General features: G+C 39.5%; 1 protein-coding gene across 2 annotated transcripts in view; it reads left to right on the forward strand.

Moving 5' to 3' along the window:
- The window catches only part of NKAIN2 (sodium/potassium transporting ATPase interacting 2), a gene marked incomplete at both ends in the record, with an annotated part of 629,329 nt that overhangs the window by 581,347 nt on the left and 23,122 nt on the right, over positions 1-24,860 (forward strand). For both annotated transcript variants that reach the window (XM_083370531.1, XM_083370532.1), the window contains one exon: positions 19,245-19,305. In XM_083370531.1, coding sequence (XP_083226657.1) covers positions 19,245-19,305 — 61 coding nt within the window. The remainder of the gene's footprint in view (positions 1-19,244; positions 19,306-24,860) is intronic.

Genomic DNA, 24,860 nt, shown 5'->3' on the forward strand with positions numbered 1-24,860 from the left:
CTGAGCTCACTAGGCACATTCCAGGGTTGCATCTTCACCCATCTGGGAAGAAGGTAACAAGCAATTTCCAAAAGTGATTAGAAAAAGGAAGTGTTTGAACCAGCGTCTTTTTGAAAGCGCTGATTGTGGTTGAACAAGTTGGCTATTCGCTGATCTCCCAGAGCTCTACTGGAGACCATTGTCTTGCAGTCTCCTAACAAAGAGCAACAGTCTGGAGCACCTGAAGTCCTCTTCTTCATTGGAGAAGAAATACAAAAATCTCGTCTATATAGCAGCTCTTCTTGTTGCTTCCCCCTTCATGGATTACTGCCTTTTCGTGACGAAGGGGCTTGCGTAATTCAATGAAGCTATGAGCTATGCCATGCAGGGCCACCCAAGATGGACAGGTCATAGCAAAGAGTTCTGACAAAACGTGATCCACTGGAGAAGGAAATGGCAACCCACTCCAGTATCTTTGCCATGAAAACCCCATGGACAGTACCAAAAGGAAAAAAAGATATGGTGCTAGAAGCTGAGCCCCTCAGGTCAGAAGGCATCCAATATGCTACTGGGGAAGAGCAGAGGGCTAGTACTAGTAGCGCCAGAAAGAATGAAGCGACTGGGCCAAAGCTGAAAGGACGCTCAGCTGTGGATGTATCTGGTGGTGAAAGGAAAGTCCGATGCTGTAAAGATTTTTTCTCAATAGGAACCTGGAATGTAAGATCCATGAATCAAGGCAAGCTGGACATGGTCAGACAAGAGATGACAAGACTGAACATTGACATCTTAGGAATCAGCGAACTAAAATGGACAGGAATGGGTGAATTTAATTCAGATGACCATCAGGTATATTACTGTGGGCAAGAATCCCTCAGAAGAAATGGAGTAGCCTTCATAGTCAATAAAAGAGTAGTAAAAGCAACACTGGGATACAATCCCCAAAATGACAGAATGATCTCAGTTCGAATCCAAGGCAAACCATTCAAACCACCGGTGCTGAAGAGGATGAAATTGACCGGTTCTGTGAAGCCCTACAGCACCTTACAGAACTAACACCAAAAAATGATGTCCTTATTATCATGGGGGATTGGAATGCTAAAGTAGGAAGCCAAAAGATAACCAGAATAACAGGCAAGTTTGACCTTGGAGTACAAAATGAAGCAGGGCACAGGCTGATAGAATTTTGTCAAGAGAATACGATGGTCATAGCAAACACTCTTTTCCAACAACCCAAGAGACGGCTCTACACATGGACATCACCAGATGGTCAAGACAGAAATCAGATTGACTATGTGCTCTGCAGCCAAAGATGGAGAAGCTCTATACAGTCAGTAAAAACAAGACCAGGAGCTGACTGTGGCTCAGATCATGAGCTTCTCATTGCAAAATTTAGGCTTAAACTGAAGAAAGTAGGGAAAAGTACTAGGCCACTCAGGTATGAACTAAATCATATCCCTGACGAATATACAGTAGAGATGACAAATAGATTTAAGGAATTAGATCAGATAGACAGAGTGCCTGAAGAACTATGGACAGAGGTTCGCAACATTGTACAAGAAGTAGCAGCTAAAACCAACCCAAAGAAAAAGAAATGCAAGAAAGAAAAATGACTGTCTGAGGAAGCTTTGCAAAAAGCTGAGGACAGGAGGGAAGCGAAAGGCAAAGGAGAAAGATACACCCAATTGAATGCAGAATTCCAGAGAATAGCTAGAAGAGATAAAAATGCCTTCTTAAATGAACAGTGGAAAGAAATAGAAGAAAACAATAGAATAGGGAGGACTAGAGATCTCTTCAAGAAAATTGGAGAGATGAAGGGAACATTTCATGCAGAAATGGGCATGATAAAGGACCAAAATGGCAGGGACCTAACAGAGGCAGAAGAGATTAAGAAGAGGTGGCAAAATTACACAGAAGAACTATACAAGAACAAGCTTAACATCCCTGATAACCACGATAAGGTGGTCACTGACCTCAAGCCAGACATCCTAGAATGTAAAGTGAAATGGGCCTTAGGAAAGCTGAGCAACATCAAAGCTAGTGGAGGTGACAGTATTCCAGCTGAGCTATTCAAAATCTTAAAAGACGATGCAGTAAAAGTGCTACACACAATTTGCCAGCAAATTTGGAAAACTCAACAGTGGCCACAGGATTGGAAAAGATCAGTTTACATTCCAATTCCAAAAAAAGGCAGTGCCAAAGAATCTTCAAACTATCGCACCATTGCACTCATTTCACATGCTAGTAAAGTTATGCTTAAAATCCTACAAGCTAGAATCCAGCAGTATGTGGATCGAGAACTACCAGAAGTACAGGCAGAATTTCGAAGAGTCAGAGGAACTAGAGATCAAATTGCCAACATACGCTGGATCATGGAGAAAGCTAGCGAGTTCCAGAAAAACATCTACTTCTGCTTCATTGACTATGCTAAAGCATTTGATTGTGTGGATCACAACAAACTGTGGCAAGTTCTTAAAGAGATGGGAGTACCAGATCATCTTATTTGTCTCTTGAGAAACCTACATGCAGGTCAAGAAGCCACAGTGAGAACTGGACACGAAACCACTGATTGGTTCAAAATTGTGAAAGGAGTCCAGTAAGGCTGTATACTGTCACCTTGCCTGTTTAACATATATACAGAGCACATCATGAGAAAGACAGGGCTAGATGAATCAAAAGTTGGAATTAAGATTGCCGGTAGAAAAATCAACAACCTAAGATATGCAGATGATACCACTCTAATAGCAGAAAGTGAAGAGGAACTAAAGAGCCTCTTGTTGCGGGTCAAGAAGGAGAGTGCAAAAGTTGGGTTCAAACTAAACATTAAGAAAACCAAGATAATGGCATCCGGCCCTCTCAATTCCTGGCAAATATATGGGGAAGAAATGGAGGTAGTGACAGATTTTATTTTCCTGGGCTCCAAGATCACCACAGACGGGGACTGCAGCCAAGAAATTAAAAGACGCTTCCTCCTGGGGAGGAAAGCCATGGCAAAACTAGACAGCACACTAAAAAGCAGAGACATCACCCTGTCAACAAAAGTGTGTATAGTCAAGGCTATGGTCTTCCCAGGTGCAATGTATGGCTGTGAAAGTTGGACCATAAGAGGCTGAGCGCCAAAGAATTGAAGCCTTTGAACTATGGTGCTGGAGAAGATTCCTGCGAGTCCCTTGGACTGCAAGGCGATCAAACCGGTCAGTCCTAGAGGAGATCAACCCTGACTGCTGTTTAGAAGGCCAGATCCTGAAGTTGAAACTCAACTTCAGGATCCACCTAATGAGAAGGAAGGACTCACTGGAGAAGAACCTAATGCTGGGAAAGGTTGAGGGCAAGAGAAGAAAGGGACGACAGAGAATGAGGTGGCTGGATGGAGTCACTGAAGCAGTAGGCGTGAGCCTAAATGGACTCCAGAAGATGGTAGAGGACAGGAAGGTCTGGAGGAACATTGTCCATGGGGTCGCGATGGGTTGGACACGACTTCGCAACTACAACAACAACTTGTTGCTTCAGTTGTCGGCTCCACTTTTAATGGCACAGTTTCCAGTTTCTTCATGAGAAGTCCAAAATATATGAAAATTTGGGCGGTCAGCTTTCCTGAGTTCACTTCCTTTTGCCTTTTTCCTCCCAGAAAAAAGCATAGAAGCCTAATGCACATGCTCTTTCAACCTTCTTTCTCATGGAATATAGCTAGCTAGCTTTGCCTGCCTAGATAATATATTTTCTGTAAATAATTCTTCCTGTTGTAATTATGAAACCTTCAGCAGTCTTTCCTCAGATCAGAGTCCTTCAATTTCCAGTAATTTCATGGATAGTCATTATCCTTGAAAATGTTTGACCTTAGGGAGAGAAAGTCTACTTCAAATTTAATTGATTTGCATTGGGTTGGCATTATTTGTTAATATAGGAATGTGTGTGTTTGTGTGTTCATACTGTTTTTTTTAAGTTAAATTACGGTAGTTCAGTCACAATACACAATCTGAACTAATTCCTTTCCCAGTTTTGAACTATTTACTTGCTCCATAGCCCTTAGCATTTGGTTGCTATTCTCCTTTTTTTTGCACTGCTTATTTAAATATAATTCTTTCTTTTTATTTGCTGTTCTGCCCTTCTCTGGAATTCATTAGCTGGACAATTTTTCATCTTTCTTGTTTTTTTCTTTCTATCCTTCTTTGACTATGATTTTTTAAAAAATCTATTTATATTCTACTGATCTTTAGTTAATAACAAAAATGAGGAAATAAGCAAAACACAAGATAATAATGATAGAGAAACATACATTGTCAAAGAAAAGAAACAAAACAACACATAAAAGGTCCATACAAAGTCCACACTTATAGCTAATCCACTCATAAGTGGCAAGTTCAATCAGATCATCAATCCACTGAATAAGTGGAGTCATACATCTTTCCAATGTTGCAATATCAGTCATTTAGCTACAATAATGGCATGGAGAACCCATTTATGTTGTCAGGTTGTCAGATTCCGTGCACTAGGTATATAGTTCAAAAGAATATTATCCTTTTAAATTGAGCTTTTATTTATATAATTTATATATTTATATAATTCACTATTTTCCCCCCGAACTTGGTAGGTATGAGACATTCTAGAAACATATTTTAAAGAAGCATTATCCTTCTTACATCTCCAATGAAGCAATGTTTTTGACAGTCCTTCTCTGTACAAATGTAATGAAGTCCAATAAATTCTAATTATTACTTGTTGTATAAGTTGTAATTTGAAATTTGTTGACATTTTCGCTGTAGAGGTTCAGACACTCTCCCATTGCCTAGACAATATAGGAACCTCTAGTTCTTTATTCCAGTCATTTCCTAACATCTGCATATCAAATTCATGTACTGAAAACAAATATTTATAAAAACTATCAGTAGCTTTTTTAGTTTTAAAGGATTTAATAAGTTATTCTAGTATCTCAGGTGTCTCAAGCTGAAAATGCTGCTGGTCCAAACAATGTTGTCAACAAATTTGTAATTGTTAATATTGGTATTGGATAAATATTTAATGGCTGATATTTATCTCTTAATACAGCGTATGTCATCTTCATCTATTCTTTGGGTCAAAGTCAATATCCCCATTTCATCTAATTTTTCTGTATCACCATTTTTCTTCCAATTTTAAAAGTTCATTTTTCCCATTAAAGTCAATTTAAAATGGAAAAATAGTAATTTTTTTAAAATTAGATGTTACATTCCATAACCTTCTAACTGATGTAATAGTTTGCAGGGATTTAGTATATTTAGATCCTAATATTGTCCATCCAACCAAAGTTGCTCTATATGTATACATGAGTTACAGTCCAGACCTGTTCAGGATTCTATTTTTCATCTGTAATCCATAACATCTATTATTTATCTTTGTTAAATAATCATATAGAATATTGGTTAAACCATATCTTGTTGGACTGACTATTTGTTTCTTAACTGAATGTGTAATTTTTTTCAGGAAGGAACTGGTCTTCTGAGTTGCAACCAGTAACAAATCTTGTGATTGCTTGCAGAGTACATAGTCAGTTTGATTTTAATGTTGTCCATCCAATGATGTCTTTGTGTGCAGGACCAGTATATATTCAGCTGCTCCATTTTATATCTAGTTTAGGAATTAAAAACTGTGTTAGTGTATTCAGCATTTACAGGGTTAATACTAGCAGCATTTTATGTAAGAACATGTAGCATTTACAGGGTTAAACATTATTTCCTCAAGAGATGCCTTATGGGAATTGTAGTCTAGCTGTATAGTGAACAGGGCTTTTTTTCTCATAGAACACTCAGAACGGAGTTCCGGCACCTCTTTTGGATGGAACCTTGTAGGGTAGGCAAGGCGGGTTGTATGCAATGTGTGAGTTCCGCCACCTTTTTCTTTTACAAAAAAAGCACTGATAGTGAATACCATGCTTTCTAGTTAAGTGGGTGGAGCTTTCATAGTTTATGGCAGGACTTCCTGCCTTTGTCTTGTTACTATCTCTCTGGAAGAACCCTGGCGTGGCTGGGGATATCACGCTCAATTTTCAACATGTAACTTTGCACAGGATGGAAAGTTCATCATTTTTTCACCTAATGTGAAAAATCTTGCATTCCAGATGGACCAGTGCTGTAACCGTGAGTTATTGACGTTGGAAGCATGAAATAATAAAGTAGTTTGTTTAATCCCATTTCATTTGAGTTTATTCTGGCTGTTTCAAGAGGGATCAGCATTCACTTCTTTATTTGAAACAGTACAGCAGACATGTCAAACACAAGGCCCGAGGGGCCAGATCCGGCCCGCGAAGTGGTTTCATGTGGCCCACGAAGCCATCCTGGAAACAGTGAGGGAACGGCCCCCACTGCCTTGGCCCTGGCCCAGAGACCCTCCTTCTGCCAGAGACCCTTAGATCTGTCCCACTCCTGCCCAGGCCCTCATAGGCACCCTTGATGCGAATGATGTAGAGCTGGCCACGCCCACCCAGTAGGCCATACACACTCTAGCCACGCCCACCCAGTAGGCCACGCCCACCCAGGCCACACCCACCCAGCCCTTTGAGGGCAACCGCAATGCTGATGCGGCCCTCAATGAAATTGAGTTTGACACCCCTGCAGTACAGTGAAAAAAATGATGAACTTTCCATCCTGTGCAAAGTTACATGTTGAAAATGGAGCGTGATATCCCCAGCCACGCCAGGGTTCTTCCAGAGCGATAGTATCAAGACAAAAGCAGGAAGTCCTGCCATAAACTATGAAAGCTTTTAGATTGTTGGAAGAATATATTTTCTGTACACTTTGTGTTTTTTGGCATCTCATTTCATACACAAAGGATTTTTTCTTTCATTATATTAGTTTCTAGTTTACTTCCAAGTTTAGCATTCCAGTCTCCTATACACACACACACACATATATACACACACATACACACACATACACACACACACACACACACACAATTGCATTGAGAAGGTATTGCAAACTCATTGTGTCCTCAGGATGTGCTTGGCCAGATATTGATTCTGAAGAAGCATTGGTGTATACTGCAGCTTAAAATTATGAAACACATTTCTAAAGAATTGATTTGGCATTTTGTTTTCTGTCAGCAAGCTTGCTTAGGCTTTTTACTTCTCCCTTTGAAGTAGCATTAAGGAGCGCTTCTTAAAGAAATAAAACATTTCTCAATAGGGGCCAGCCATTTGCAATCCAGATTCTCATTATAATTCATCTGTATTTTCCATAGCATCTTCTTCTTCATCTAACCTGCTGAATTTATTCAGGTTCTCTTCTTGCTTCACTGTTTAGACTTGACTATCTTACAATAAAGTTACCTGCTTTTGATGATCAGTCCAGTGTTTGAACATTAACCGGAAATAAAAGTATATATAAGTATTTCCTATATAGCGTGCCCCTCCCTCCCCAAATCAGATGGTATTTTTAGTGTATGAAAACAATTTGTTTCCATAAAGAGGATCAGAGGAAGCAGACAGACATTATTTGATTTTTATTTTAGTACTGTCTCAGAAATTGGTGACCTTGGTAACTCTATGTGTATACCGACATCTATATTCAAGAAAACTGTTAACATTCTGTCTGTCTATATATCTATTATTTGTTTACTTATCCTTATCTATCAATATAACTATCTTTCAGATTTTCATCATTTTTTAACTATTTGTACAGTAATTGTGACAGTGATCCTGCAAACACAGAATTTCAGTCTGCAATTGCTGCCTTTGCTATTTGTTCTGTTCACCAAAGTAGAATTGTATGGAAGAGAATCCAGCCCTTTATGGTTATAAAGATCCCACATTTTGCACTGCTATATAAACAAGAGAACTAGGGATGGATGTTGTTTGATTCATTCATAAAAATTTGATACTTTCTAAAGTTGAAGCAATTCTCAATTGCACATAATTTATATCCTAAGTACAACTTGAAAATCCTACATCTTTATTTTCAGCACATTTAACTATTGCTATTTTTCTTCTTTTCTCCAATTCCCGTTTATAAATTGCTTCAGTCACAAATTACAATTACAATCTGTTTCAGCTCTAACAAAATATGTTCCCTATTCATAACAAGGTGTTTTTTTAAAAAAAAATAAAATAAAATCCATACACCCATGCCTAATAACTGTGAAATCTGTTGCACTGAGAAAACACTGCCACTATAAGCAATCTTGAACTGCAGGTGATCATATCATCTTCAGTCTCCAAAGGTTTCCTGGAACACCAAGGTTTAATGGCCTTCTTCAATACCAAAAGGTGTCGAACTGCTCTAATCTCTATAGGACTGAGCAAGCAACATAAAAAGTCATTATGCTGTACAGGGGTACCTTGATACTCATCATTAATTGGTTCCAAAAGGCATGAGTACCAAAAATAAGGAGTAACAAACACATTTTTCCCATAAGCAATAATATAGAGAGTCACAAGGCAGATGACACCGACAAGTTCTAGCTTGTGTGTTGAGTACCAAACAAGTGATGAGTACAGGGACAAAAAAAATTGCTTCAAAGTGCGTTGAGCACCAAATTTGATGCATTTTAAAGCAGTTGAGTACCAAGGTACTAAAGATAAAGGTAAAGGTTCCCCCGCACATGCATGCTAGTCGTTTCCGACTCTAGGGGCCGGTGCTCATCTCCGTTTCAAAGCCGAAGAGCCAGCGCTTGTCCGAGGACGTCTCCGTTGTCATGTGGCCAGCATGACTAGATGCCAAAGGCGCACAGAACGCTGTTACCTTCCCACCGTAGTGGTCCCTATTTTTCTACTTGCATTTTTTCGTGCTTTTGAACTGCTAGGTTGGCAGAAGCTGGGACGAGTAACAGGCGCTCACTCTGTTACGCAGCACTTGGGATTCGACCCGCCAAACTGCCAACCTTCTGATCGACAATCTCAGTGTCCTAACCCACTGAGCCACCGCGTCCCTTAGACCAAGGTACTACTGTGCTACAAATAAAGGTGCTTTTCTCTGCTCTTCCTGCCAACAATCCATACAGATCTTACAGCTCCTTCCCAATTTTCCTGCAATGGCATTTGCAGCCTGTCCAAACTCTGCAGCTTTCTCGTGATTATCCTTCCCTGCTCTGATTTTGCACAGCTCTTCCAGTTTGTAGCTTTCCTCAACTCTCCTAACTGGGAGCAGGGGTCTTTCTTTCATTCTCTCTCTGCTTCCTCCTCTTTTTTCTGGGTTTTTTTCTTTTTCTTTTTTCTTTTTGGGTGGCTGAACCTGCTGTATAAAAATGCTTGGGGGGGGAAAGGGTAGGTGTTTCCTATGCTAGGTTCTTCGTTTCAATCCAGGATACACAAGGGGGTATGAAGGAGAAGGATATTGGACGTGGGTGAGGAACAGAGAGGAAGAGAAATTGTTTGGTGCATCTGAACAGAATTCCTTGTTCCACTTCTCTACCCCAGACATAACTAACCAAGCCTTTCTTTCAATAAATCTGGATACTCTTAAAGCTGGGAAGATATAGATTAAATCTTGGCAGAATGCTCTACTCCGTTGCTTCTAATCATTACAGTGTCTAAAAGAGGAAAAGAGGTTTCAGAAAATCTCTCCAAATAAGAAATGTTTCCATGGCAGCGTTTCTACCTTGAGGGTGATTTTGTAAGGAAAATCTAGGGTCTTTCACTCCACCATCTCCCAAAGGCTCATTATGTCCTTTCTAGTGGTGCCATTTTTTTTTTCATTAAATTCTGAAAGGTACCTCAAAACTTACAATATCATGTTCAAATTCATTTGAAGGTCTACATGACTCTACTGAAATACTCATTTTCAGGGAAAAGAGAATAGATGCATGATATATGCCAGTCCTATTAAGAAAACTTTTAAAATCAAAGTAGTCATTCACACAACTAATCCAGAGGGGTTATGTTTAGGCCTAAAGAGTACTGGACTTGTTTGAGTTAAAGTAACTCCTCCATTAAATTCTCCTATCGTATGTAAATAACTTACTGTGGAATGAGTTGGTTCTCTTGCCTTCTAAAACATAGAAGGCATTCCCATAGAGAGATCTTGCAAAAAATAGAGGGTCTCTAGGGAGGATCTGAGTAAGTACTTCTCCCAATCTGTCTGCAGTGAGGTTAACTCCAGTCATGCCACCAATCTGAAGAGAGGGATGAATAAAAAGAAGAAAGAAAGAAAGAAAGAAAGAAAGAAAGAAAGAAAGAAAGAAAGAAAGAAAGAAAGAAAGAAAGGAAAGAAAGAGGAAGGAAGGAAGGAAGGAAGGAAGGAAGGAAGGAAGGAAGGAAGGAAGGAAGGAAGGAAGGAAGGAAGGAGTAGAGAAGATGTCAATCTTTCTTTTTTGTACAGAGTCTAAGACAGCTTTAAAGATCTGAGAGGGAATGGCCAGGCCATGCAACAGACAAACAAAGCCACTTTGTGCTGCTGATTTCAAACCATCCTTCATCACCTCCTCTAGGAAAGGCAACTGAGTGTCTGTTGCTACATTTGAACTACTTATTACAGAGAAAGAGTTTGTGTAAGGCAGACATGTCAAACACAAGGCCCGGGGGCCAGATCCGGCCTGCGAAATGGTTTCATGCGGCCCGCAAAGCCATCCTGGAAACAGTGAGAGAACGGCCCCCACTGCCTTGGCCCTGGCCCAGAGACCCTCCTTCTGCCAGAGACCCTCAGATCTGTCCCACTCCTGACCAGGCCCCCATAGGCACCCTTGATGCGAACGATGTAGAGCTGGCCATGCCTACCCAGTAGGCCATACGCACTCTAGCCACGCCCACCCAGTAGGACACGTCCACCCAGGCCATACCCACCCAGCCCCCTGAGGGCAACCGCAATGCTGATGTGGCCCTCAATGAAATTGAGTTTGACACCCTGGTGTAAGGTAATATTAAAAGAAACAATGGAAACAAATCCTGGAGATGTAGAGATTTATGTAAGAGTTAATTTACATATTATATTAATGATATTGGACAAATGTATTCAATGTTCCACAAAAGTCCATTTTCCCTTCTGAAAATTGGTTCGAAGAAGGAAAGCATTCCCATCTATTTAGTGCCTTCGTTGCATCTTTTTCGCTGAGGTAATAAGTCATAGTTGTGATAAAACCATGTTGTATTTGGCTATGAAGCAACATCCATGGAGTTGAATCACAATAAAATGAAACACTGATGTCGGTAGTTAACTATAGTTAATAAAAATCAATTGAATTGTAGGGTTTTAGTTTTGATATGTTTCCTATAATGTACCAAGGGGGAGGGGGTTAATAATTTATTCAGTTTTGATATTTTTACAGTAAGTGGAAATCTTTGAATAAGGACATTTTTCTGTGTATTTAGATCTCCTTTAGAAATCCTGAACTATTTGATTCAGTGATTAATAAGGTGATAAAGAGAATCCCATATATAGAACAAAATCATCCACCTTTAAGCCATGTAAAAATAATAGTAGAAAATGGCAGAGAGGCTGTCTTACAATAACAAAAACTGTAACAAGGTTCTATCTCCATTTGTCTCCTTGTCTTACTTTACAATGTTACCTGTGTATATAAAAGATGCTACCTGAAAACAAAAAGCAAATCTGCATTTGGGAAACTTGCAACTTTTCACCTGGGAACTGATCTCTGAAATACTAATTTCTGCATGAAAAAAACATTGTTTTCTTGTTATTTTATTCAGCAAGCCTGCCTGCTTATCTTAGTGCTTAGTCCTAGGCATTAAGATAACTCCAGGATCAAATTTGACAATACAGGGGAATTCTGTGGTTAGTTGTGTTTGTATATTGTATATATACTGTAATTTCAAAAAACAGCTAGGGAGAGAGGACCTGGAAACAGGGAGGGAGGGAAACAGGAAAGGAAAAGGAAGGAGATGGGAATGAGAAAGTGGGACGGAGGGAAGGAGGGAGGGAGAGAGGGAAACAGGAAGGAAGGAAGGAAGGAAGGAAGGAAGGAAGGAAGGAAGGAAGGAAGGAAGGAAGGAAGGAAGGAAGGAGAAAGAGAGAGGGAGGGAAACAGGAAGGAAGAGAAGGAAGATGGGAATGAGAAAGAAGGAGGGAGGAAGGAGGGAGGGAGGGAGAGATATTGGAATGAGAGGGAGGAAGGGTCTGAGGGAAGTCCTGCCTTAGCACTTGGCCACCAGCAGCCCTGCTGCCCTTTCACCATCCTCTTGCTCCCTCCACCTGGCCCATCCTGGGGGTCTCCCATCCTATCACTAAGGATGCTTTGGTTACAAAGCTGGGTCTCCTTGCATGGTGAGGAATAAGCCTCTCTCTGACCCACGCACTTTGCCTTCCTGCACCAACCATGAGCAACCTGGCCAAGGAGAGGGAGCACAGCAGCAGCAGCTTTGAGGAGGAGGAGGAAAGCGCAGCTGGGCACCCCCTTGGGAAGTGGGGCTGCACTAGGCTTGGCTGTGGGGTCCCAGTACTGCAGGAGCTCAAGAACAGGGCTGGGTGCTTGTCCTCCATTACCCAGGGCTCCGGGCAGCCCTCCCATCATCCAGCCACCACCACCCACACTGCCTGAGAGGGATGGTGAGGCTCCTCCAGTGGACCATGCCCTGGTGCTTGCCCCAGTCCCACCTCTGCCGGAGACCCTCAGATACACCCTAGTCCTGCCCAGTCCCTCACAAGCACCCCAACACGAGCAACGTCAAGCTGGCCACACCCACCCAGTAGGTTACACCTACCCCAGCCACACCCAGCCAGTAGGCATGCCAACAATGGCCATACCCACCCGCCCCCCAAGTCAACCACAATGCTGATGTGGGCCTCAATGAAATTAAGTTTGAACCCCTGAGCTAAACCATTTAGTACAGCTTTCAACTTTCCATTATGAGAACTGTCATTTTTGTTTCCCTCTCTATTATTCTGCTCTAAATCATGCATATCCAGCTCATGGGGTGCATGTGGCCCTGGACAGCTAGTGATCTGGCCCACAAGATCCCCCCAAATAAAGGACGTTTGTTATTTATATACTTTAACTATATTATATAATTTATATGCGGTCCAAAACATTCCCTCTTCATTCAGTGAAGCTCCATCAAGCCAAAAGATTGGATACTCCTGTTCTAAATGATCCGCTGATCCTGGGGGAAAAAAGAAAATCCAAGTGATAAGTTTCTGAAGTTAGCATGGATTTTTTTTATGACTTTGTTTTAAACCAGTAAATTAAGAGCTTTTAACAGCCTAATCAAGACTGGTTCAAAACATTGGAAGAGACAGAATAAAAAAAACCAAGACTTTTATTAGAAATTCTTCAATTACATCTTAAAATAGGAACAAGCAATTGTTTGAAAGCAGACGCAGGAGAGCACTAGAACTATATAAATAATTATTATTTTGTCAGCAGGTTATAAATCTTGAGACAGAGACAAATACCGGCTATTTATTTAGAGAGCAGCAAGATTTGAAGAGTTTGCTTGCCTTGTAATTAGTCAAAAATGTTTAGAGACAGGAAAGCCAAGTTCAAGACAAGTACATAGTTTGAGTCAATCTGAAAATCAAAGAGGCACTACTTGGAACAGGGTATTAGGGGCACAGAAATATAGAAGCAGGAATGTAGTTTCCAATAGAGTGAGCATCTGAAATTCACTGTTACATAGGCAGTTCCTGGCTGTGCTTAATCAAAAAGGTTAATGTCAAAATTCTGGTCATCTGAATCAGCTGCCAACTGGGCTGAATCAGACCCGTCACTCTCAAGTGACTAACAGCCTGTTGCCTCTTGAACTTCAGGCCAAGAGCTCATTAAGATATTTACTTCAGCCTTCAAAACAATGGAGCCAGAGGAGTCCATAAGAGATGCCAAACAATATTAAAAAAAACAATGGCAGAAAGGTCCTCACTAACTTTTGTAGGTTTAATAAGAGTAAACAGCACACCGTCATTCATAGTTATTTAGATCAAAGCCATCTCTACCAAATAAATTTAGAATTAACATCTATACACTTTCAATCATTTTGAGGCCTTGCAAAGAGCCATCATTGGCTTGAGATGACACCATTTTCTAAGATATCAGAGCTCTTTGTGTCTTAGCCCATAGCTACTTCTTTTGAAAGTACATCATCTGCTGCCAGTTTGGGCGAGTTTCCCAATATACCTCTTCAGTGGCGACCATCTGCTAAACATCTTAATAATGAAAAATATGTTTGTAATTAGCATGGTATTAAAGGACCTTAGTAAAAGTTAAATTAGACAAATGGGCTACTTTGCCAGAAGCATGCCATTGCATTTCATGCCTCAAAACTGATTTCATGCCAGTCCTTTGTAATATTAACATAGACAGCAGATGGATAACTAGTATATTTTCTCCACCTGTGTGCATGCTCATAAAATTCAAATGGCACATACTTTAGGTAAGGCAAGATTTTATTAAATTTTTATTTAAACTCTTTCAGCAGTTTACACCCAAACATATAATTTCAGTAAAAACATAGGCAATAAAATCAAACAAAATACAAAATGAAAATATTATGCAAATTAAGCAGTAGCAAAGTGATAATTCAAAACCTAAAACAATACAAATTAAAATACAGTTTGAAGGCATTTAAAATCTCAGGAAATCTGATGCTGAAATTATTCCAATCTGGGCATCGGTCAGGTCTCTCAGGTAGGAAATTCCATAAATGGAATATCACCAAAGCTCTCTCCTCTGTAGAGTCCCAATCTACCTCCTTTGGTGGAAGCACTGGGAGAAAGGCCTCATCAGAAGATCTTAAAGTCCAAGTAGGTACTAGGAGAAGGTAACCTGGTCCTGAGCAATTTAATGCTTTTAAAATTAAAATCACTGCTTTGAACTGGATATGGATATGGATATGCAGCCAGTGTAGATGAGTGAAATACTGACTTAATATATAAATAGTGGCGCATTCTAAGGAGCGGCCTAGCTGCTCTATTTTGAACTAACTAAAGTTTCTGGACCACTTCAGCTCCAGATACACTGCATTCCAATAATCTAGCCAGCAAATCACAAGAATTATTAAGTATTGTGAAATTGTCTCTGTCCCGATAAGTTTGCAGCTGGTAAATCAGTGAAAAATGCTCCATACCACAGAATCTTATCTGGGCCTTTAATGACGGTGGTGGATCTAGCAGCCTCTTCAAACTGCTCCTTTAGGGCAAGTGGGGACCATTACAGGACTGCCATCCACAGACACAAAGTATCTATGTTTTGTCTATATTAAATCTTTTTTTTATTAACTCTCATGCAATCCTTGATTCTGCCCATGCACTGGTTCAAAACACCAACTAGTTCTCCTGTGTTAGATGAAAGGAAGAGGTATGTCTGATGTCATTTGCATATCAATGACATCTCTGCTCACATGCCAAAATAACCTCTCCCAGCTCTTTCATGTAGATGTTAAAAAGCATGGGGGATTAAATGAAGCCCTGAGGGACTCCATGATGAAACAGGCTTGAAGCAGAATAGTAATCCTTCAGCACCATCTTCTGGAAACATCTAAATATATACTCTATAAAAGACATTTGATACCAGCCAAATTGTTTAATGACAGAACAGAAGACTAAATTTGCAGATCCCTCCAAAACTAAGAAGGTTAGCTAGGAAGCTACCAGGAAATAAAAGGAAAGTAGGTTGGACTGAGAAATTAAGAAGCATTCCAGAAGGCAGTTTTAAGAATGAATGAGTCTGTGTAATCCCAGGAATCAAGGATATCAAAAAGAAAAAAAATGCTTTCTTCATGAGATATGACTATATCTAGTACAGTTTCTCCTAATCCTTTTGATTCCTGTAGTTCTTTACTATTGTAGTTTGATTTAAACAACTCTTGAATAATATCATGTTTTTTAAATCTATGTATATTTATATAGATAGAAATTAAGAATTGTACTGAATTTCAATTTTGCTGAAATTCTTACAAAATGCAGTGTGTTCCTTAACTTCTGTTAGATATAATTAAAATAATTTCTCAAAATATTCAGCAGAATCTCTCAGATTTTTCCACCAATTTACCTCAGGGATTTCTTCCACCCACTTCCTCTGCGCATCTGCCCTAATTTGCTGTTCTTCCCAATGGTTAACTTAAAGAGAGAGCAGAAATATGCAAACATTTTCTCCCTAGCGGCTCAAAGGTCAGAAAGTGTATAGCTGGGCAGACCAGCCACCGAACACCCATCTAGGGCTGATCACCAGCTGGGAAATTGCGATAAAAGAGATGGTTCAGTGAACAGTTATAATTGGCTCCATTCGGAGGCCTGCTTGACAAGCTGTGCTAAAGCACAGCAGAGAGTCTTTGTGTGCTGGTAGGGAACTCCTGCTCTGCAGAGCTCAGCTGGTGACCTATGAAGAAATACATTTTTCCTACCATCCGCTGTTAAAATGATCGGCCAAATCTAGTCCTTCTGATGCATGAGTGGAGCTTCAAAAGAGCAGGCATAAGATTCTTCTTGATCTTAAGGGAAGCTGAAAATACTTGCCTTTTTTGTTCTTGAGAAACCTTCTCAACATTAAAGGGTTTTTAAAAAAACCTCCTGATTCTCTAATGTTCATTTGAACATTCAAGACTCTGGTGCTTTGAGCTATTGTCAGTATGGACCCCTCATGATGGAAGCTTAATGAATATTACCTGTTTCTACTACAAAGAAATAGGTGTGCCTGAAATTACATAACTTCCTAGGCTATGAGTTCTGAGCTCTGTGAACACCGAACACTGAAAGAAGGATCAATAGAATCTTTTGGTTGTGAGGAACAACACTTTCCTGATTATATATAAAGCAAAACTTTATAGTCAAGCTTTTGCTGACCGTCTCCCCATCACTCCCTTCCTTTCATTTACATCAGGGATGGGGAAGGATGGCCCTTTTATGACTTGTGGACTTCAACTCCCAGAATTCCTGACTTTCTCAGAAATTCTGGGAGTTGAAGTCCACAAGACATAAAGGGGCCATAGTTCTCCATCTCTGATTTACATGAAAATCCTGTAATGGCAAATGAAGTCTGGGATAATTTTCAAAACACTGCATTTTTTCCTTGTAATATGCTCTTTCCTCTTCTCTTTGTCCTGAATGCCAAGTTCCAAAATGTGTCATTAAATTCTTGTGGTCCCATAATATATAAATATATTAAATATATAAAAATAATATATAAATATATAAAAAGTAAAGGAAGCTTGTTATTTATCTATATTAAATATGTTATATATTTTGTATGCAGTGCAAGACAATTCCTCGTCCCTCAATGTGGCCCAGGAAAGCCAAAAGGTTGGACACTCAATGATTTAAGCTATAGGGCCAATGGAAAAATAGGCTAGCTAATCCTGTTGGTGACCTCAGCATGTCCATAGGAGCAATTTCACATAATACTGACCATTACATTGAACCATTGTGTTTCCCTTTAAAACCAGGCCAAATGCAACTATATAATCAGAACAGTTGCAAGACTGAGCATCTTCTTCATGATTTGGTCAACTTTCTGGTCTTTGCATGCACAATATTCCTCCAAGCACCCGACCCTTCAGTTTAATGCCATAGATCCAGCGGTGGGATTCACCCAATTCGCACCACTTTGGCAGAACCAGTAGCTAATTTTTGTTGCCCAGGCCTAGAATGGACTTCCAGAAACGGCATCCATACAGTTGTTGACATATTTGAATTCCACCACCATCCCTAGATCCATGGATTCTTGTAGAAAAGTCACTAGATCAGTGTTTTTCAAATTTGGCCGCTTTAAGATGTGTGGATGTAAACTCCCAGCATGCTGTTGAGGGAATTCTGGAAGTTGAAGTTTACACATCTTGAAGTTGCCAATTTTGAAAAACACTGCCCTAGATTATTACTGCAGCTTCTACACTGAAGATTTACTAAGTAGAGCAGGGTAACCTTGTAGTTGCTATGTCAAGGAACACTTATTTACATTCTGTACAATATCAATACATGGATTTTGCTGGGGATTTTTGCTGACCACTAAACAAATGACAAATACGACATCAGTTACTTAATTTTAGTATTTTTTAAAAAAATAGTTTATGGCCTTTGAACTGCTGGAGTTGAACAGCTCTGTTAACAGCTAGCTTGAAGGCAGGAACGGTGAATACTGCTATTTTCTGTAACTTCTAGTGTAAAAAAAAAGATGTCTCACAGGGAAGCATTCTGAATATTATATAGATTTCTTTAAGGTAAACAGACCTATAGATTTATTTAAAGTGGGCTGCGAATTCTAGTGTAACAGAAGACTAGCTATCTGAAAACATCTCTTTCACTTCTTGTTTGAATAATTTTTGTGGAGTTCTTGGTGCTGTCTGTGCTTGGTTGATTGTTTGCAGACATTTCATTACCTGTCTAGGAAAGAGCTTCAACACACTGACGATGCAGTGCAGAGCACTGAGGATGTTATCTAATCAGATAATGAAACATCTGAAAACAAACAGTCAAGCTCAGAGAGCATCAAGAATGCCACACTTCAGCCCTTACCTAAATACTGTATATTCTGTTCTATTGGTGCTAGATTTTTGTTGTATTTATAAGCAAAGGTCACTTTAAAGCCACTTTCTTTTTCTCTTCGGGAATGCACATCTGGATGGATTGTTGAAATGAGAGGGAGCGAAAAAGTGTTTCATTCACCCTTTTCCTTAGATTTGAATGGCTATCTTATAACTTGTAAGAGTGTTGTAGGAAACACACCATGACTTTTGCTTGTGTGGCAAGCTTTCAGTGAAACAGCTATGGGTATTCTTATATGCCAATTATCTATCTATCTATCTATCTATCTATCTATCTATCTATCTATCTATCTATCTATCTATCATCTGTTATATTTATTATTATTTATTTATTATGTATTATTATATTTATTTATAATATACCAATTTATTATTATATTAAAAGAGCCGTGGTGGCACAGTGGTTAGAATGCAGTATTGCAGGCTAATTCTGCTGATTGCCAGCTGCCAGTAGTTTGGCAGTTCGATTCTCACCGCCTCAAGGTTGACTCAGCCTTCCATCCTTCCAAGGTCAGAAAAATGAGGACCCAGATTGTTAGGGGCAATATTCTGACTCTGTAAACCACTTAGGACTGTAAAACACTGCGACAGTGTATATAAGTCTAAGTACAATTGCTATTTATTTCTGAGTGACAAAAATATGTTCATAAATTAAGGGGAAAAATCCACCACTGCAGTAGACCCAGACAACCATTACAGATTGGCCTACCTGTGTCGATTATTATTGCTAGAAATGTATCATTGTTTTAAATACAGCATTTGCCATTTTCGTAACAAAATGGGGGGGCAAAGATAGCATTTGTCTTGTAGGAACAGCCCACTGCCAAGCCTACTAACCATTTTGTTGCACATCTAATGTTGTCCCATTTTGTTTAAGCTGGCAGGATTCATCTACGCCTGTTATGTTGTGAAATGTATCACCGAAGAAGAGGACAGCTGTAAGTACTAAAGTTTATTACGTGCGAGTTGAAATCATTTTTATATCACCCATCTCGCTCATCCATTCCACTCTAATGCCATTCTGAATACTTTGTCATACTATAAAAGATAGGAATAAGTTAAGATGTAGAAGCTTGCCTAACATATGGGCTTCAAAAAAGCTCCCAAGTGTTTGAAGCCAATGGAGAGAAGGGTAAAATGCAGCTGTACAAAATAATTACTTTGTTCTGAAATGAAGCTGCACAAATTCTCTCCCTCCAAACATTCTTCATTAGCACAGCTCGTTTTGTTTCTCACTATGGCTGATAACTATAATTTTACTAATGCTTTATCCTATATGTAAAACTCTTGTGACTGACGATGGGATTTGTGGTGGCATTTGACAAGGATAGATACAATTTCATGGCAAAGAGATGAAATAGAAGAGAATCTGCTACTATCAAAAGAGGGTGCAGTAATATATATGGCTTTCTCTTGGTTTAACACACCTGTGTGAATCATGATGCAATTCAGAATTCAGAGATAGCAAGGTCTGATTTGGATTTGAGTTCCTAAGGCAAGGGACTTCCATTTAATCAATTCAAGATTTGTGATTCAGTTTGATAAAAGATTCAACAAGATATTAATGTGAAAACATAAAAATGCCTACAATTCTTCCTGTTTTTTTCTTTATTTCTTTTTCCTCCTTCCTTCTCTTTCTTCCTTCCTTCCTTCCTTCCTTCCTTCCTTCCTTCCTCCTTCCCTCCTCCTCCTCCTCCTCCTCCTCCTCCTCCTCCTCCTCCTCCTCCTCCTCCTCCTCCTCTTCTTCTTCTTCTTCTTCTTCTTCTTCTTCTTCTTCTTCTTCTTCTTCTTCTTCTTCTTCTTCTTCTTCTTCTTCTTCTTCTGCAGAATAGGATGGTATGTTCTGGGCTATTTGTATAATAATTTACACAAATTGCTAGCCTTTTGTAAGTCACTGAAAATCTGACTTTGTCATCAGTCCAGGGCCCTGATAGTATGGGTGAGCCCAATATAAGATTAGTTTGAATGTTTATGAGTATTCTCTGCTGCTATCCTATGCTTTTCCTATTTTGTTTTGTTTTTTCCAGTTCTCTTTGTTCTTATTATTTTTACTCTGATTTAATTATTAGTCTTCTAGAGACATATACACACACACATATACACACACACGAATACATACACACACACACATATATATATATACACATATATACATACATATGTGTGTGTATATATATGAATGTATGTATGTATATATGTATATTTGTGTGTGTATGTGTGTGTATATATACACACATATATACACACATACACATATACACATATACATATATATACATACATATGTGTGTGTATATATATATATATATGTATGTATATATGTATATTTGTGTGTGTGTATACACACACACACACACACACAAGATGGATGGCCATGTAAATTTATTAATTAAATAAATAATGCTCTGAAGAGGGTGTTGTCACAATGGTGTATGATTTAAAGACTCAGTCTGCATTGCCTACAGTTTTTCATCAATGGCTATGCAGCCTTAGATTCATTCATGCAATGAAGACTGAATACAATGCAAGATAGTGCCAGTGAAGTACCAGAAGGGAGGCAGAAGGATTGTATATTTGCTGGGGTAGGTAGAATCAAAGGGAAATGAAAGATGAACCTAAAAGAATTGAGGAATGACAATTTTGATATAGGACACAAGGCTAGGTGGAGTGAGAGATAAAAAAAATATAAAGGTAAAGGTAAACAGAGATTTGGGAAAAGACAAGAAAAACGTTAAAAGAACAGCAGAATAATTGGAAAAATCTCTCTCCCCTTCTTTCTTTCCTTCCTTCCTGCTCTCCCTCCCTCCTATGTTCTTAAAGAAATTGTGTCAGAAGAAAGAGATACAAACAGCAAGGCAGCACACTTCCCAATGCTTTGACAGGTAGGGACTGTGGAGGTAATAAAACTAATGAGGTACTGACTTGTATCAGCCAGCCTCTCACACCAGCCAGCTCTCAGTTCTTTTGGTTTTCTCCACATATGGAAGGACACAACCTTCCACAACCTTTGAGCCTCTGCAAAGCCCAGAAGACCAATGGCTCTCTCTGAAATCATTTAAAGACACTACCTTGTTTCTCTACCTTGAATAACCTTGGAGGTTTTTGAATGAAATCACCCTTTAAAGCTGCACACAATCCTAATAGTCACCCCTCTTCCTTGGATTCCTTGGGTTTATTGTGTCATCATTTTTAACTTCCATTCTACCTTTTGCGCTGTACATCAGGGACATGGACAAACATTACAAGTTCAAATATTGTAGAAACACATATTGCTACATACATAAAATATAAATTAGAAGTACACTTTCTCTTAACAATTTACTTGCAGTTTTCTTGTCACATCTGTGCCAACCTGACAAAATGTTTATGAAGGTAGAAATACATATTATGTCTAAGAGATCTAGAAAGCAAAGGTTCTAGCAAGTGTAGGTGAACGTTCCAAAAATGTTCACCTATAGTTGCTAGTGTACTTCTCAAATTCTGCTACGACATCCTTTTAAGAAGTCCTGGGTGGCACAACGGTTAAAATACAGCATTGCAGGCAAACTCTGCCAACTGCCAGCAATTCGATCCTGAAGGGGTTCAAGGTTGACTCAGTTTTATCCTTCTGTAATTGGTAAAAATGAATACACGGATTGTTGGGGGAGTATGCTGACATTGTAAACCACCCAGAGGATGCACAATGAGGTAGTATACAAGTCTAGATGCTATTGCTATTGCTAGTTTATGTTGAGGACAATATAATAATGTCCACAATGCAAATAAATAGACTTAAAATGCTATTGGGAGATGGAGAAGGGTTAGAATTGACAAGGGACTACTATTTTTCAGCTCCGGACTGTGTTGAACATGACATCTACTTCTGCCCTGAAGATACAATTTTTTTTTAATATTTCAGTAACCATGTGCATAATTTAGCATTCTGAAGTCTCTTGGATTTCACCAGGACAAGAAAATTAAGTTCTAACTGTGGCTGGATTGGATCTCATGTTGTTTGGCAAAATTATTTCCCAGTTTCCTTTCATAAAAGAAAATCCATGAAATCTGAAATCAGCATGCATGAATATCTCAAACCTTTTTCTTCTCTCATAATTGACATATATTCCAGAGTTATTGAATTTATTATTGAGTATAAGTACAATATAAGACGTTTTAATGATCCAAGAATGTTCCAGTGTGAGCAGAAGATGAATTTATTTTATACTTTGTTTTTATAGACCTTAGGCATATACTAATTATCACTCTCCATAAGGGATATATTCCAATAAACCATATGATCAAGAAAAAGATTTCCTTAGGTACATGTTCACTATCCTCATTGGTGCCCTAAGAATGTTGTAAATAGGCCTGGAGCTTAGGATACCTTCATTTCCCTGTAAAATGAACAGCTGTAGCAAGTTTTATTAGCAAGGAGAGAAAAATCTCTGTTAGGTTGGACACCTGGTGACTTCATGGACATCTCTTTGTATTTCCTTGATATATAAGTGAATTGCATTGCTGCCTTTAGTGGTTCCCCTTCCACAACTTCCTAGTTCAGCCTTCAGAGATGTCTTAATAGTCTGCTATGAGTATCTTAAGGTTGATTATCAGCCAGTCAGCTAAGAAAAGAGAAAATAAAAATTAGTTATAGTCTCCAGTAATGTACAGCATCATTTAACATTCTGCATCATACTATGCAGCAGCTGAATGAAATTATGTTTGGAACGTACTGTAAATTTTTGTTGTTGTTGTTAGTTGCGAAGTCGTGTCCGACCCATCACGACCCTATGGACAATGTTCCTCCAGGCTTTCCTGTCCTCTACCATCTTCTGGAGTCCATTTAAGCTCATGCCTACTGCTTCAGTGACTCCATCCAGCCACCTCATTCTCTGTCGTCCCCTTCTTCTATTGCCCTCAATCTTTCCCAGCATTAGGCTCTTCTCCAGTGAGTCCTTCCTCCTCATTAGGTGGCCAAAGTATTTGAGTTTTAGCTTCAGGATCTGGCCTTCTAAAGAGCAGTCAGGGTTGATCTCCTCTAGGACTGACCGGTTTGATCGCCTTGCAGTCCAAGGGACTCGCAGGAGTCTTCTCCAGCACCAGAGTTCAAAGGCCTCAATTCTTTTGCGCTCAGCCTTTCTTATGGTCCAACTTTCACTGCCATACATTGCACCTGGGAAGACCATAGCCTTGACTATACGCACTTTTGTTGACAGGGTGATGTCTCTGCTTTTTAGTGTGCTGTCTAGATTTGCCATGGCTTTCTTCCCGAGGAGCAAGCGTCTTTTAATTTCTTGACTACAGTCCCCATCTGCAGTGATCTTGGAGCCCAGGAAAATAAAATCTGTCACTACCTCTATTTCTTCCCCATCTATTTGCCAGGAATTGAGAGGGCCAGATGCCATGATCTTGGTTTTCTTAATGTTTAGTTTCAACCCAACTTTTGCACTCTCCTTCTTCACTCGCAACAAGAGACTCTTCAGTTCCTCTTCACTTTCTGCCATTAGAGTGGTATCATCTGCATATCTTAGGTTGTTGATATTTCTTCCAGCAATCTTAATTCCAACTTTTGACTCCTCTAGCCCTGCCTTTCTCATGATGTGCTCTGCATATAAGTTAAATAGGCAAGGCGACAGTATACAGCCTTGCCGGACACCTTTCCCAATTTGGAACCAATCAGTGGTTCCGTGTCCAGTTCTCACTGTTGCTTCTTGGCCCGCATATAGGTTTCTCAAGAGACAAATAAGATGTTCTGGTACTCCCATCTCTTTAAGAACTTGCCACAGTTTGTTATGATCCACACAATCAAAGGCTTTAGCATAGTCAATGAAGCAGAAGTAGATGTTTTTCTGGAACTCTCTAGCTTTCTCCATGATCCAGCGTATGTTGGCAATTTGATCTCTAGTTCCTCTGCCTCTTCGAAATCCTGCCTGTACTTCTGGTAGTTCTCGATCCACATACTGCTGGAGTCTAGCTTGTAGGATTTTAAGCATAACTTTACTAGCATGAGAAATGAGTGCAATGGTGCGATAGTTTGAACATTCTTTGGCACTGCCTTTCTTTGGAATTGGAATGTAAACTGATCTTTTCCAATCCTGTGGCCACTGTTGAGTTTTCCAAATTTGCTGGCAAATTGAGTGTAGCACTTTTACTGCATCATCTTTTAAGATTTTGAATAGCTCAGCTGGAATACTGTCACCTCCACTAGCTTTGTTGTTGCTCAGCTTTTCTAAGGCCCACTTCACTTCACATTCTAGGATGTCTGGCTCGAGGTCAGTGACCACCTCATTGTGATTATCAGGGACGTTAAGCTCATTCTTGTATAGTTCTTCTGTGTAATTTTGCCATCTCTTCTTAATCTCTTCTGCCTCTGTTAGGTCCCTGCCATTTTGGTCCTTTATCATGCCCATTTTTGCATTGAACGTTCCCTTCATCTCTCCAATTTTCTTGAAAAGATCTCTGGTCCTCCCTATTCTATTGTTTTCTTCTATTTCTTTGCACTGTTCATTTAAGAAGG

Source organism: Vipera ursinii (assembly GCF_947247035.1).
Source record: "Vipera ursinii genome assembly, chromosome: 1".
Taxonomy (NCBI): Eukaryota; Metazoa; Chordata; class Lepidosauria; order Squamata; family Viperidae; genus Vipera; species Vipera ursinii.